Here is a 16337-nt window from a genome sequence, read left to right on the forward strand (position 1 = left end):
GGGTCATAGTCACGGCAATTCGGTGATGTTTTCGGCACCAAATCGCATATTTCCCGATAAAATATGGCAGATGGAAGTAAATAACGTCTACAAAGGTGATATTTCACAGTAATAAATAAGTATTTGGTTCATAACTGGATCGTATGGGGTAGTGTTGGGTAGTATTGGGTGGTATTGGGTAGTATTGGGTGGTATTGGGTAGTATTGGGTAATTAGACGCGCCCCTGCTTAGATTGTGACCAGTCATGCATTGCAGATGCTGTGATGGAAAGGGGTTGGATGAATTGCTGTTAGTGTCCTATGGTCCTTGATGTTGTGGACTCTCAGAGGTAGGATTCTGTGCTGATGTCAATGAGGCCGTGAATGATCTTAAACAGCAGGACTTGCTGGGCCTGAATCCTTCGCTCCCGGAGGGAGCACCATTCGAAGACCTGGAGCATGGCAGTAACTCTATTGTACCGGTCAAAGACACCCAATGCATGACGAGCAGCCCTGCATCTGATCCATATTCAACAATGGGTCGCACCAGTGCGGTGAAACAGGTTTCCTTAACTCCGGTGGAAGACTTCTTCAGGTTGCGCTGGATGAAGGCGTTGGTGGAATTAGCCTTCTTGCATATGGTGTCAATATGCTTGTTCCACAAGATATTATGCTGGATGTTGACACCAAGGTATTTAGCTGAGGAAACATTCTGGAGAGCCTTACCGTGGATGGTGTAGGTCAACTTCAATGGGTTCCTCTTGTTGGTGATCGAGTTGATCTCACACTTAAGTTTGTTGGGGTTAAAACTCATCAACCAGTCATCCTCCCACTTCTTGAGTCTGTCGAGGTTGTTCTGTATTTCAGCTGCATCGCTAGATGATGTGATTACCCTATAAAGGAGGCAGTCGTTGGCAAACAGTCTGAGTGTAGAAGTTACACAGGAAGGCATTGATGTACACCAGGAAAAGAAGGAGTCCTATGACTGTTCTTTGGGGCACGCCTGATGTGATCGGTGAAGTGTCTGACTGTTGACCTTCAGGAACAAGCTCCTGGGATCTGCCTGTCAAGAAGCTCTCTACCCATGAGAGGGTGTTCCCTCGTATCCTGTAGTGGTGGAGCTCGAGCTAGCCTTGCCGAGCAGCTTCTGGTGGGGTACTCTGTCAGATTATTTAGTATTTTAACTCACCTTTAAACTGTCACGTATTAGTATAGGAACATTAAAATTTGCTGCAAGAAGCTACCTGAAGCTTTCCATTGGTGTCGACTACTATATCAACTACATTTGTATACAGTACAGTATAGACTTCATCGAACGCCTTCAAAAAATTGAAAAGCACTGCGTCGATCTGTTCTCCTTTGTTTAGGCTCCTGGCAATGTCGTCTACGGTGATGAGAAGTTGGCTCTCACATGAACTATCCTTCCTCAATCCATGTTGGAAGACTGACAACAAACCATGACACTGTACGCGGCTGATTACGCTGGTGTGAACAATGTGTTCCAGTAGTTTTATGCAAATTGACGTCAGTGAGATGGGGTGGTAGTTGCTAGTTACTATTTCAACTATTATAAGCGCCATTTGATAGAGTGGTGTGATCTAAAATAAATCGTACCTTCTAGTGCAAGTTTCTACTGGTTTGCGTGAGTCCAAAATTTGTCAAATCTGGTGTTAGGAGTTGGGAGCTGAGGTAACGCGAATGGCGAGTTCCATGTTTTTTTAGGGTCTGTCAGACGCTTGGCTTCATAATTTGGGGCCTACTAAACACCAGACTGGAGACGATAACGACCAGAATCGAATCACGGCCCGAAGGTAAAAACGGCCCTACTTATTAAATCATGTTATACAATGCAGTTGATGGGATTTTATATGAAGTTAGCAAACTGTAACAGATAAAGTTAAAGATAATGTACGTGTACATGTAGTTATTATTTACATAAAAAATAAATTGCTAGGGCCTAAGTACAACGGGATGAATATAATATGAACATTGATGAATATTTCAATAAATTGCTAAGTACAACCACGGACTTAGATCTAATCTAATTCCGTGGTACAACCAGGGATATGTTACACATCCCTGGTACAACGGGAGGAATGTAATATGAACATTGATGTAAATAAAATAAATTGCTAAGTATAACGGGACATATATATATATGAACATAAAAATTATAATATAAGTATAACTCGATTCAAATAAATTGGCAAGTACGACAGGACGTATATACAGTATATATGAATATTGATGTATATTTAAATTAATTTCTAAGTACAATAGTACAATTATAATTGATTTTACCGGCAGAAATGTCAATATATTTTTTAACGTATCGGACTGCATGCACATTCCCACTAAGGGTACATGATTTTATATCTTCATTTGCTTGTGAAGACGCCCCTGGATCACCCCCTTCCCCTCCCAACCCAACCTAACTTCGCAAAATCATTGTCATTACGGTTTTTTTTCTTTATTTAGTTTCTTTGTTATACCGTTATTTCGTCTTTTCGTTTTTTTTCTTTTCTTTTTGGCGCCCTCTTCTGAAATATATACAGAGCACGTATACCACATTTATAAAACATTGGTATAAATAGGCAGGAATCCTCTCATTCCGGCATGCTGTATGTACCAGCAAAATACCAATTCACTTATGTACCTTTGACTTTTGGTTATTCAGAGTTAAAGTGCCAATGGCACTGGAGCATTGGCAGATACTCTAAGATTTATGGTAATTATCCCTCGCTCAACGAGTTGGCGAGGATATACAGACGGGGTCCGTTCGTGCATCCATGCGTGCGTCCGTTCGCACGTCCATGCAGGCACCTGGTTGAGAAGAATTGCTCTCACCTATATCTTGCCTGATACAAGTGTTATGTTGATTATACTTGCATCAATTGTGTATCTAGGATTTCTCTACTGAAAACATATTGCGGATGCTGTTTTTGACCTATTTTTACGCTTCATTGACTACGTTTAGAAAAATTGCTCTTATCTTCATGTAAAGTTAAGAAGAATTGCTCTCATCTATATCTTGCCTACTACAAGTGCTATGTTGATTATACTTGCATCAATTGTGTACCTAGGGTTGCTCTAAAGAATGCATATTGGGGATGCTGATTTTTGTTTTATGCTTCATTGATTTAGTTAGGAAATCCCTGCAGGTCGGGGATCGAGAAAAGAATACACCTGCTGTTACCCACTGCATGTATCGTAAGAGGCAACTAATGTGGGAACATCCTGCAGAATATGGGATTTGCTTTTGCGTCCTCTACTTGGGGACACAAAAGCGACCAAAATAAATCTGCTGAACCAATTGCAATATTTGGGATCTTTATCTTTCTTTCTACTTTTAACTACCTTTTATTTCCTAGCACCTAGCTTGGCAATACCACACTTCTGGTTTTAATGTTGAGCGTCTGCACAGGTGAGGAAGGTAATGGGTTCTGTCCCCAGGCCGGGAATACCAAAATCCTTAAAAATGGTAGTTGTTATTCCCTGCTTAACGTTCAGCATTGAGGATAATGGCAACAACTGGTTCACCTGTTGTCAGTATAATGTGACCAGGCGGAATGCTGTGCTGGGTGCCTTCGGCATGGTGTTTCAGTGAGATAGCACTATAAAGTCGGCATCAGATCCGCGATATTACCAGGAGACAAGTTACCAACATACCCTGTCTCCAGCATACATACACACTTGCACGCTTACACAACACACATGGATGCACGTCCTTAAATGACCTTAGGACGTTAAACAAAATAAAACCAAACCAAATCTTAATTAATTAGAATTGCTCTTATCTACATGTAAGGTTAAGAAGAATTGCTCTCATCTACATCTTGCCTACTACAAGTGCTATAACCTGCACACCTAGTTATCCTTTATTATTAAGTGAGCTCTTAGTTACTACAGGGGATACATACATTATACAAATGTACTTGCACAAATTATCACTCTATACAGGTTGAAAATAGTGTCATCATAATCGGTGGCACGGAAGCGCAATTTCAAGGGTCAGTACGTATACACAGCACAGCAGAAGCAGAAAGATGAAAGAAACCTGTCTCGTACGATCCAGATCCAGCATCCACTTCCCTTAATGCGAGTAGTAAAGGCCATTGACCCGTTTCACAACAATGACGAATCTTCATCATGTCTACTGTAGATGGCAAAAAGAAAGACATTTGCTTTCCTTTCAGAACATGGAAAACATGCCTGCATATCGATGAGCCAGAGAAGTTACTTACCGTTCAGTGGAGGATACCCCTGACAATCCTGTGTGAGCGATAGAGACATTTGTGTGTGTGGTCGGGGTCTATCTCGAGTCTGCGGAGGGAAGCCTGGGGGGAGGTCCAGTTCGGAGGGAAGCCTGGGGGAGGTCCAGTTCGATCTCCGGAAGGTTTGCCCTGGGGTCCCTGGGAGCTCCCCTTTTATATCTTGACCCAATCAGCGGTTGAGGTTTGACCAGTCAACCTGGTCCCTAAGCTTGGAACTGCTAAGTGGGTCGTTGCTCAGCAAGGGTCCAACCATGTTGGTGACCATGTCGAAGATTGGATGTTTTTGCAATTCGTTGGCTGGAAGGCGTTTCTAATTCAAGTTGATTTAGCTTCTGAATAGGTTCCAGTCGACACTCTCAAGAGGACAGCCAATGTGTCCATACCTTTCCCAGAGCCCTCTCAGTGGTCTTGGAACATGGTAAAGGCTCAAAAGAGGAAGAAGCGGTCATCTGCTAACTCCTCTCCTTTCCCCATCCCCACGGTCATCATCTCCTCTGCAGAGGGCTACACATCTTGAGATAGATGCCTACTTAAATGTCTCATAGCAAGAAGGTTAGACGACATGCGTCTCTCTGAGAAATTCGATGATCAGGTATTGTCTTCTCTTGTTGAAGGTGAGCCTTCTGAGCGGGCAACAGTTAAGGGATTGTCTCACATTTGCATACGGTGAGCCTCCTGAACGGTCAGGTGCTCGAATTTGTCTTCCCTTGCAGCCAATTATGTGACAACAAGTCCAGGACCGGTTATAGGAAATGTAAAATATGCACACGGGTGCAATCATTCAAAGTGTCATCCTTTAAGTCTCATGTTTAAGTTCTACTCGTGCAAGATACTGGAGAACAATACTGACTCCTTCATTGCTGAGGCAATCTAACAAGGAGAATCCTTGGAGGAATATAGGGACTTTTCACCAAGAGATCTGAAATGCATGCTCTACTTGTAGGCTTATGACTGTGGGCGGCCGATGCTGGGTAGTTGCCGACTCTTGTTGAAAATGATTGCCGGTTACCCTCCCGGGCATTGGGCGCTCTGCATCCGTTCTCGGAAAGGGAGCCAGGGGTAGCTGAGGCCATTTACGACCTACTCCGGGACGAGAGACAGGGAGAAGCACGTGCCCCGAATTATCCAGTCTATAGGCAATCTCATCCATTGCACGCTACAAGTGATTAGTCCAGAGCTTATCCCTAGGGACCTACATTAGAATTTGGAGCCGAGACAGTTTGCCCAGAGACCAAACCCTATTCAGTGCCAATGGCCAGGCTGCAGAAGAGGCCCTTGTTTCAAAAATATGTCAGGAGAGTCTATACCGACAGTTGTTGTCTGTTTATCTGGAGTGGAGAACCTGCAGGCCTGGTACTGTATACTGGGGTGACGGTCTCGTCTTTCAATGCTGCCCCGACCGACTTCTGCCGGAGCCCAATGTCCCCTGTCTGGCGCCGACAGAGGCATGTGTAGATAGATGTAAACAGATACGGATACATAATCGAAAGACTTTCTAAAGAGGGTCTAATTACTAGTGATTGGTGCACTGGTTCTTTAACCGCTATTATTCTGATTTCTTCTAAGGAAAATTAGAGTACCTTTTGCTTATTTCATAGTTTTAAATTTGGTAAAAGATGCAGTAAGCCAAAAATGAATCACACTGCATCATAGAGTTGTTTAGTCCTGCTAGGACTCATCCATGATGCAAGAGACCAAAGTGTTTGAAACTCATCTTGTCCAAAACACTGAAACAGGCGCAGGTGGTATACTAAAACCCATTGACTCTGAGTTTAAAAATTAAGAAGCTTACTTGTTAATTTCAAATTAAATTATCTATAAAGTGTGTGTATTTACTAAAGTATGAACCATGTCATTGCTCAAAGAGATCACCAACATTTCTGCAAGCCTGGTGGATCGGGGACTAATCAATCCACAAGCAGAGTCTACCAACAAACTCGGGGACTTATCAATCCACCAGCAGAGTCTACCAACAAACGTCGAGGTCTAATCAATCCACCAGCAGAGTCTACCAACAAACGTCGAGGACTAATCAATCCACCAGCAGAGTCTACCAACAAACTCTGGGACTTATCAATCCACCAGCAGAGTCTACCAACAAACCTCGTGGGCTGATCCACCAGCAGAGTCTACCAACAAACCTTGGCGACTAATCAATCCACCAGCAGAGTCTACCAACAAACCTCGGGGGACTAATCCACCAGCAGAGTCTAACAACAAACCTCAGGGACTAATCAATCCACCAGCAGAGTCTACCAACAAACGTTGGGGACTAATCAATCCACCAGCAGAGTCTACAAACAAACCTCAGGGACCAATCAATCCACCAGCAGATTCTACCAACAAACGTCGGGGACTAACCAATCCACCAGCAGAGTCTACCAACAAACCTCGGTGACTAATCAATCCACCAGAAGAGTCTACCAACAAACATCGGGGACTAATAAATCCACCAGCAGAGTCTACCAACAAACGTTGAGGACTAATCAAACCACCAGCAGAGTCTACCAACAAACGTCAGGGACTAATCAATCCACCAGCAGAGTCTTCCAACAAACCTCAGGGACCAATCAATCCACCAGCAGATTCTACCAACAAACGTCGGGGACTAATCAATCCACCAGAAAAGTCTACCAACAAACGTCGGGGACTAATCAATCCACCATCAGAGTCTACCAACAAACGTCGGGGACTAATCAACCCCCCAGCAGAGTCTACCAACATACCTCGGAGACTAATCAATCCACCAACATAGTCTACCAACAAACGTCGGGGACTAATCAATCCACCAGCAGATTCTACCAACAAACGTCGGGGACTAATCAATCCCCCAGCAGAGTCTACCAACAAACCTCGGGGACTAATAAATCCACCATTAGAGTCTACCAACAAACGTTGGGGACTAATCAATCCACCAGCAGAGTCTACAAACAAACCTCAGGGACCAATCAATCCACCAGCAGATTCTACCAACAAACGTCGGGGACTAATCAATCCACCAGCAGAGTCTAACAACAAACCTCAGGGACTAATCAATCCACCAGCAGAGTCTTCCAACAAACCTCAGGGACCAATCAATCCACCAGCAGAGTCTACCAACAAACATCGGGGACTAATCAATCCACCAGCAAATTCTACCAACAAACGTCGGGGACTAATCAATCCACCAGCAGAGTCTCCCAACAAACCTCAGGGAATAATCAATCCACCAGCAGAATCTACCAACAAACATCGGGGACTAATCAATCCCCCAGAAGAGTCTACCAACAAACGTCGGGGACTAATCAACCCCCCAGCAGAGTCTACCAACATACCTCGGAGACTAATCAATCCACCAGCACAGTCTACCAACAAACGTCGGGGACTAATCAACCCACCAGCAGAGTCTACCAACAAACGTTGGGGACTAATCAATCCACCAGCAGAGTCTACAAACAAACCTCAGGGACCAATCAATCCACCAGCAGATTCTACCAACAAACGTCGGGGACTAACCAATCCACCAGCAGAGTCTACCAACAAACGTTGGGGGCTAATCAAACCACCAGCAGAGTCTACCAACAAACCTCAGGGACCAATCAATCCCCCAGCAGAGTCTACCAACAAACCTCGGGGACTAATAAATCCACCATTAGAGTCTACCAACAAACGTTGGGGACTAATCAAACCACCAGCAGAGTCTACCAACATACCTCGGAGACTAATCAATCCACCAGCATAGTCTACCAACAAACGTCGGGGACTAATCAATCCACCAGCAGAGTCTACCAACAAACGTTGGGGATTAATCAAACCACCAGCAGAGTCTACCAACACACCTCGGAGACTAATCAATCCACCAGCACAGTCTACCAACAAACGTCGGGGACTAATCAATCCACCAGCAAAGTCTACCAACAAACCTCGGGGACTAATAAATCCACCAGCAGAGTCTACCAACAAACCTCGGGGACTAAGAAAGCTACCAGCAGAGTCTACCAACAAACGTTGGGGATTAATCAAACCACCAGCAGAGTCTACCAACAAACCTCGGGGACTAATAAATCCACCATTAGAGTCTACCAACAAACGTTGGGGACTAATCAATCCACCAGCATAGTCTACCAACAAACGTCAGGGACTAATCAATCCACCAGCAGAGTCTACCAACAAACGTTGGGGACTAATCAATCCACCAGCAGAGCCTACCAACAAACGTCGGGGACTAATCAATCCACCAGCAGAGGCTACCAACAAACCTCAGGGAATAATCAATCCACCAGCAGAGTCTACCAACAAACGTCGGGGACTAATCAATCCACCAGCAGAGGCTACCAACAAACCTCAGGGAATAATCAATCCACCAGCAGAGTCTACCAACAAACATCGGGGACTAATCAATCCACTAGTCTACCACCTTGTATCTTGAGAGATAAGCATAACACACTTACACAAACAGGTGATCCCATCTTTGTAATAGATAAAGGAAGTCAGAAATGACCTACACTACATCATACAACTGTTTCAAAAGTCTTACTATAGTCTGATTTATATCACTGTACATGTATTTTTCTCTTGGTTATAGCTAGTCAGTCTTGGTTCCTTACAGTCTTATTGACATATTCCTATTGTTATTGAGATAATATTGAACATTCCAGATTTGGTGGAGTAATTTTAATCATAAAAGATACAAGAGGCCCAACGAGCCTGCATCGCTCACCTGGTATTAATCTCACACCTGTAACCTTAAAAGTGATCTACAGTAAAGCTTTAGACAAAAATATCAGTACTTATGACTACAAATCATTCAAAAGATCCTATTAAAAGGTGTTAAAATATTTGACCCCTGTGACCTTGAAAGTCGAACAAGGTCATTATAATGAACAAACTTTATAACCCTTCATCTCAGGATGCAACTTGCCAAATATCGCTACCCTTGACCTTTTCTTTATTGAGGTTAGGTCATTTAAATGTTTAAACATATTTGACTAAATGTGACCTCGAAAGTGGGACAAGGTCATTCAAATGGAAAAGCTTGATAGCTATTCATCCAAGCATGCTTCTGGCTAAATATCAACAACCTGGGCCTCATGTTTTTTCAGAAGAAGTCGCTTAAAGATTTTAAACAAATTTGACCCCGGTGACCTTGAATATAATCAAGGTCATTCACTTGAACAAACTTGGAAGCCCTTTATCCTAGCATGCTACTGGCCAAATATCAACATCCTGTGCCTTTTGGTTATTAAGAAGAAGTTGTTTAAATCTTTAAACAACTTATTCTGAATGAATAAGAGGCCCAGGATGATGATATTTGGCCAGTAGCATGCTGTGATGAAGGGCTATCAAGTTTGTCCAAATTATTTACCTTTACTTATATTCAAGGTCACAGTGGTCAATATATGTTTAAATCTTTAAATGACTCGTTCTGTATAACCAAAAGGTCCAGGCCTAGGTAATGATATTTTGCCAGAAGCATGCTGGTTTGGATGACTATAAATTCTGTTCAACCTTATATATCCTTGTTCGACATTCAAAGTCACAGGCGTCATTTGTTTAAATCTTTTGAGCCAAACACTGATATTCTGCCTGTAGCTGTATTTTAGTCCATTTTTAAGATGTGTGAGATTAATACCAGGTGAGCGATTGAGGCCCATTGGGCCTCTTGTTTCCATATAAGGCTGAATTTATTAGGACTGGTAACAAAATGCCAAGTCTTTCAGTCTTACTTTTAGATATTTTGACTATCATAACTTTGAACAACAAGAAATTAATTGACCACATCGATCGTAATTATCCTCCTGGACATGAAAATAGGTCACCTAACTCTTCTACTTCAACTTCTTTCCACAATTTTTACTTACAACATGACCAACTGGCACAGCATACTTTTAATCTGAATTTAAATACAAATTTTCAAATCATGAACTTTCCTTTTCTTGATAGTAATTATTTGTTGTTGGTATCGTATGCGTGATCCCATATGGAAATACGTTATTTCTTTGTGTGATATGTAGGTCAGTATTTTTTTACTTGCACATAGAGAAAATCAATTTCTCAGATGTCCCAAAAGATTTTAATGGTGCTCAAATTTTGCTGAGGTGTATACAAAGTAACAAAATAGCTTCAAAGAAGTCAAAAATATATACATAACATAAAAACGTACAACTAAATCTTTATAAAGATCATTGATATTATGGACAAATAAACTGCATACATTTCTAAATTAATTTAAATCGACAATCAGTACCTCTCTTTAGCAGACATAGCAGGGTTTTTCCCTGTATGCATTTTGATGTGTCCATTTAGAGGATTAATATTAAACCTCTCATAATTGTAAGGCCTCTCTCCTGTAGTGTCCTGAAATGTCTCTGTAGGCCTCTTGTGACACAATGAAATCCTTACCACATATATAACAATTGCAGGGTTTCTGCCTGCTGTATGTGAAGTGTCCTGAGGTGTTTCTGTAGACATTTTAACACCTTATACTCCTTGCCACAAACATTACAGTTGTATGACTTTCCTCCCTGATGTGCCCTGAGGTGTGACTTTAAAGAAGATGACTGAATAAACCTTTTGTCACACAAATCACACTTGTATGGTTTCTCCCCTGTATGTATCCTAATATGTGACACAAGAGTAGTTGATTGATTAAACTCCTTACCACAGACATCACACTTGTAGGGCTTCCCTCCCGTATGTGTTCTGTGGTGTCTCTGAAGGCTTCCCTCCCCAAAGAAACCCTTACCACAGACATCACACTTGTAGGGCTTCTCTCCAACATGTATCCTGAGATGTGACTTTAGGTGATGGGCCAATCTTAACCCCTTACCACAGACATCACATTTGTAAGGCTTTTCTCCTGTATGTATTCTGAGGTGTAGTGTGAGGCTTTGTGTCATACTGAAGGTCTTACCACAGACATCACACGTGTAAGGCTTCTCTCCTGTATGTGTCCTGGTATGAACCTGTAGTTGTTGTGACTGATTAAATGCCTTACCACAGATATCACAAGTGTAGGGCTTCTCCCCTGTATGTGTCCTGAGGTGTGTTTTTTGGTGAACTAACTGATTGAACCCCCTGCCACAGATATTACACTTGTAGGGTTTCTCTCCTGTGTGTGTCCTGATGTGGGTCTGTAGGCTTTTTCCATCAGTAAATCCCTTCTCACAGACATCACACTTGTAGGGTTTCTCTCCTGTATGTGACCTGAGGTGTATCTGAAGGTGTTGTGTCACACTAAATCCCCTCCCACAGACATCACATTTGTAGGGCTTCTCTCCTTTATGTCTCCTGAGGTGTGTCTGTAGGCTTCCTGCTACACTAAACCCCTTACCACAAACATCACATGTGTAGGGCTTCTCCCCTGTATGTGTCTTGATGTGTGTCTGAAAGGTACGTGTCTTATTAAACTTCTTACCACAGACATCACACTGGTGAGGCTTATCTCCTGTATCTGTCTTGGGGAGTTCCTGTTCTTCCACTGTTTGAATAAACCCATTGCTGTTTTCTTCTCTCATTATTCCCTTTTACTCAAGTTTTGGAAATTTAGTGATAGTTTGTGTAATTTTAAGTCCGTTTAGTAGGTTTTTTTCCTTTCTCTCCCTCTCTCTCCTTGTAGTCTCTTTGTTAAATGTGTAGTTTTAGATTTGAAACAAGCTGTGCTGGCATTTGTTTCGTCCAAGAAATAGGATTTCAAAGCTGCAGAACAACCAACACAAAGGACAACAGAACAATTCTGAAAGGAAAAAGGAAACTTATTCAATGTCTAATAGCAATGCATCAAAGAAGGTAAGTCAAACAAAATTGATAAAAAAAATTCTCCTACAATATTTGTTATATTTTTTTCCCATCTTGATGTTATTGTTGAATTGGAATTCGATTTCTATTTGAAACAAATTGTCGAATATACTAAATATATTTTATGTAAGTGTAGCGGAAATGGACTGGGTAGATTGTTGGCGACCAGATACCGGTAGTTCAATTGGTATTGAGTCCGTCTAGAGTTTGGAGGGTCCCGGGTTCGAACCCCGGTCTGGCCGTGCACTTTTCCTCTCCTGTTCCATTTTAATGTAAAATATCTGATATAGCATAATCAGATAATAGTATATGAGATATGTACATTATACTAGCCAGAGTTTCATCTGGCCCTGACACTAGACTTAGACATCCATCTATCAAAATGACTGGTGTCAGGGCCAAAGGAAACTCAGTAGGCTAACATTAGAATACACCACAGGCCTCGCCTGTCAATACATCAATAATAATATGGGTGTGGCTATTGGCAGACGAGTCTAGAACCTGTGACTGTGCATTTATATTTAATGCCTCTGAATTTTCAATGTATGAATAAAATGCTGGTTTAGTTAATTCATTCTTGGAAGCCACCTTAGTGTTCTCACAGAATTACATTGAGGCCGGGTATTAATATCAGTACTCATGCAGGCCTACGTTGTAACTGTTAGGCCTACAGTAGGCCCTGTACTGTCACCTGTAGCCTACTGTAGGCCTACTGGTACAGTACACAGCTGTTAGTCTATCTGGTCACTATAGGCCTATGGAAAACAAGTCATACCTTCTAGTGCACATTTCTTCTGGTTGCTATATGTCAGAATGTCTAAAGTTTTTGTTGGGAGTCGGCCCGCGGGAGTAGAGGAAACTTTGGCGACATCACTTTCTAGTTGTCCGATTTCATTATTGTGTAGCAGGGTCAAACAGGTGCTTGGATTTAGAATTATGGGAGATACTAAAGACCAGACGGTCGACGATAACTGGACAGAATGGACACGACGATTTACCCGAAAACACACAAAACTACCTAAATCAATAAAAAAATGACAAACCCATAAGTGAATTAAGACGAATGATTTAGTTAATAATTTCAAGTAGACTTGCTTGAAAAACAGACTTTTAATAAATGTATTGTAGTGAATTTTGGGGAGAGTTCTCTCCCTTAGACCGCTAACCGTCGCGGTATCTTTACATCCTGACTTCATCCTGAACATTCTAATAGATTTCGGGACCTGAGAGCAGTTCCCAACTACATGTTTGACGGTGTGTGACAACACCTACTAAATTCACGACTTTTGGTGTCAGCAGTTCGTCGAACCGCCACTATTTCTCACGTTTTGTTTGTCATTTTCCCCTCTCGCTCTCCACGTGCGCTGGCCTACGTGACCAGCGCGCGAATTACGAGTGAAAGAATTTGGGACAGTTCTGATAGTTTAAATTATTGTTATTTATTTAAATATTTATAAGGGGGTAATTCAGAGTCGGCGGTTCGCTGCCGTTTTGATATTTATATTTAGTTTAATTTAGTTTAGTTGATACTTTGTACGTAGCTCCATTCGCCTGTATAGTGCCCATATTGGCGGAAAACAAATGACAGGCGAGACTTCCGAGCTTTCGTTAGATTAGTTATTAGTTTTATATTATAGAATAATTATTACATGTACTTGTTAGGTTAATATAGTTAGGTTTATATTATAGAATCATTATTACATGTACTGTTAGGTTAATATAGCTAGGCGTATATTACAATAGGATAGAAATTAGGTATTTTAGGAATCAGATTTTTTTTTGTAAACTGTTAATTGTGATATAATTGTAGTCATTTGAATTTTGTACGGGACAGATACGCGTGTCTACTTTTAGCAACGTTAGTATACTGTCCTTGTGCATAATTTTGTATTTATTTTGTTAAGTATTTTGACTTGTTTCTTTATTATTTTTTTCAACTTCTCCTAGTCAATTCCAGGCTTCTTAACGATGGTCTGACATGTGTCTTCTTGAAACATAATGGAACCTTTGAATCATTGGCTGAGTCAAAGGTTCCATTATGTTTCAAGAAGGCAAAAAAAACTACCGCCCAGTTTCAAACATGCCTTTTCTGTCTAAGATCTTGGAGGAGGTTGTGTCCCGGCGTTTAGAGGTTCATCACCATGCAAACAGTCTCCATGACAACATGCAATCGGCCTACCGCATGGGACACTCTACTGAGACGGCCCTCCTACGTGTACATAATGATATAGCTTTTGCATTGGATAACAAGTGCAGAGCAGTGCTTGTCATGCTGGACTTGTCAGCTGCATTTGACGTCATCGACCATGGCATACTTTATAAACGTCTGGAATACTTTTATGGAGTGACTGATACCGCACTATGCTGGATACAGTCTTACCTGAGAGTGAACGACGACAGTGTGTTGCCATCGGATCTTCCACCTCACATGACAAAGTACTAGATTTCGGGGTTCTTCAAGGGTCGGTGTTAGGACCACGAAAATATTGTATGTACTCCAAACCGATTGGAGAGATTTGTCGTCGCCATAGCCTTCGCTATCATTGCTATGCCGATGACACACAAATTTACATGGTTATCAAACCAAAGGACAGTTGGAATACAGTCTCAGAAAGTCTGGAAGCTTGTCTGACAGATATCAGTATCTGGATGAACGCCAACATGCTTGAGCTTAATCAGGAAAAGACGGAACAATTCGTCTTTTCCCCAAAGTGTCAGCAAACAATGGCTCTCCAGCTCAAGGTCGGTGCTAGAACTATTGAGACTGTTCCAGCTGTTAAAAATCTAGGGGTATACTTTGATAGTTCACTGAACATAGAGAAACAAGTGAACGCTATTGCCAAATACTGTTACTACCAGATCAGGAAAATCGACTGTATTCGGCAGTTTTTAACTGCAGATGCATGCAAGATTTTGGCGCATTCACTTGTTACCTCTCGGTTGGATTATGGTAACTCCCTGCTCTGTGGTATATCTGACAAACTAACTAGTCGTCTGCAGAGGGTCCTGAACACTGCAGCACGGCTAGTTACTCGTACTCGAAAGAGAGAGCACATCACACCTGTGCTTTATTCGTTGCACTGTTTACCTGTACGATACAGGTCGCAGTACAATATTCTGGTGTACACATACAAGGCACTGAATGGAACAGCTCCTCAGTACCTACATGAGCTTGTTACCCTGTATCAGCCGTCAAGATCACTGCGGTCGGAGTCAGAATCTTTGTTGTGTGTCCCAAAATCTCGTACTGTGACCTACGGAAACAGATGCTTTGGGAGGGTTTCGGCTACGTTGTGGAATAGCTTACCATCTGCTATTAGAAAGTCAAATACCCTGGCCAAGTTCAAGAGGGACATCAAAACTCACCTCTTCACGTCTGCATTTTAGAATCTTTGCAAAGACGTCATGTAAATACCACCCTTTTATTTGTTCAATTATGTGCACATTGCTTGCTTAAATGTATAAAAGTGATTGTAAGCCTTTGTTTTTTGTTTTCACAATTATAACCATTACTATTATCCATATGTTGTAAAGCGCTTTAGAGTAATTTTACAAATTATATAGGGCGTTATATAAATGTTGTATATTGTATATTATTATTACAACATGGACACTTTTCCGTATTTTGTCTGATATTTGAGGATGGCTGTGTTACATTTACGGTCAGCTACAGAGGATGTGCTGTGTCGTTGGATCATTGCGATAAGAGGTGAGGACGACCTCACCTTACAAAAACTTATTCGAGAATAGGCATTGAAAGGTGGCAGAGATGGCTATGTGATGGGGTTATCACTGATCCATTAGAGGTTCAGTCACCATGCCATCAACCTCATCACAGGCAAATAGGCTTAATAGACAGGAGGACGCAGTGATGGATATGCAGTATAAATTTAAAGAGCTGCAGGTCCAGGTTAGGGACTAAGTGGTAAATCAGAAGAGAGTATGGCGGCTTGTGTTGCCTCGCCTCCAAAGAAGACCTCTAATCCAGACACTATGCTACTGACTACACCTAAGGGTGATCTCATTAGCCAAGGGCAACAGACAAATAGCTGGTCACTCTGGGGGAATAGAGGTACATCTCGGTCTACGTCCATGCAACCTGAGGGTGTACCATCTACTGACCCTCGGGCAATAGTGCCTAAACAGAAAGAGTCCTGTTTTGACCCTATCCTACAGGCTATCCCGAAGGATGGTAGGTATGTAAGGGTCAAGGTCAGGGGTCCTATATGACAACATGGTGTACTGGAGGTACCAGTGCACCCATTGTACCCATTGCTTCTAAGTGGGGGGTAGGGGGTGGGGTGTGTG

The 16337-nt window shown here is 42.0% G+C and overlaps 1 protein-coding gene across 1 annotated transcript in view; it reads right to left on the minus strand.

The window, feature by feature from the left end:
- Positions 1-12939, minus strand: part of LOC110464070 (zinc finger protein 234-like) — a 21840-nt gene extending 8901 nt beyond the window's left edge. Inside the window, exons 1-5 of the mRNA XM_021519098.1 lie at positions 12805-12939; positions 10635-11967; positions 1273-1461; positions 1062-1139; positions 460-872 (exon numbers count right to left, since the gene is read on the minus strand). Coding sequence (XP_021374773.1) covers positions 460-872; positions 1062-1139; positions 1273-1461; positions 10635-11749 — 1795 coding nt within the window. The 5' untranslated portion in view covers positions 11750-11967; positions 12805-12939. The remainder of the gene's footprint in view (positions 1-459; positions 873-1061; positions 1140-1272; positions 1462-10634; positions 11968-12804) is intronic.
- Positions 12940-16337: the final 3398 nt, after the last annotated feature.

Source organism: Mizuhopecten yessoensis, unplaced genomic scaffold (assembly GCF_002113885.1).
Source record: "Mizuhopecten yessoensis strain PY_sf001 unplaced genomic scaffold, ASM211388v2 scaffold10955, whole genome shotgun sequence".
In the NCBI taxonomy this organism is placed as follows: domain Eukaryota; kingdom Metazoa; phylum Mollusca; class Bivalvia; order Pectinida; family Pectinidae; genus Mizuhopecten; species Mizuhopecten yessoensis.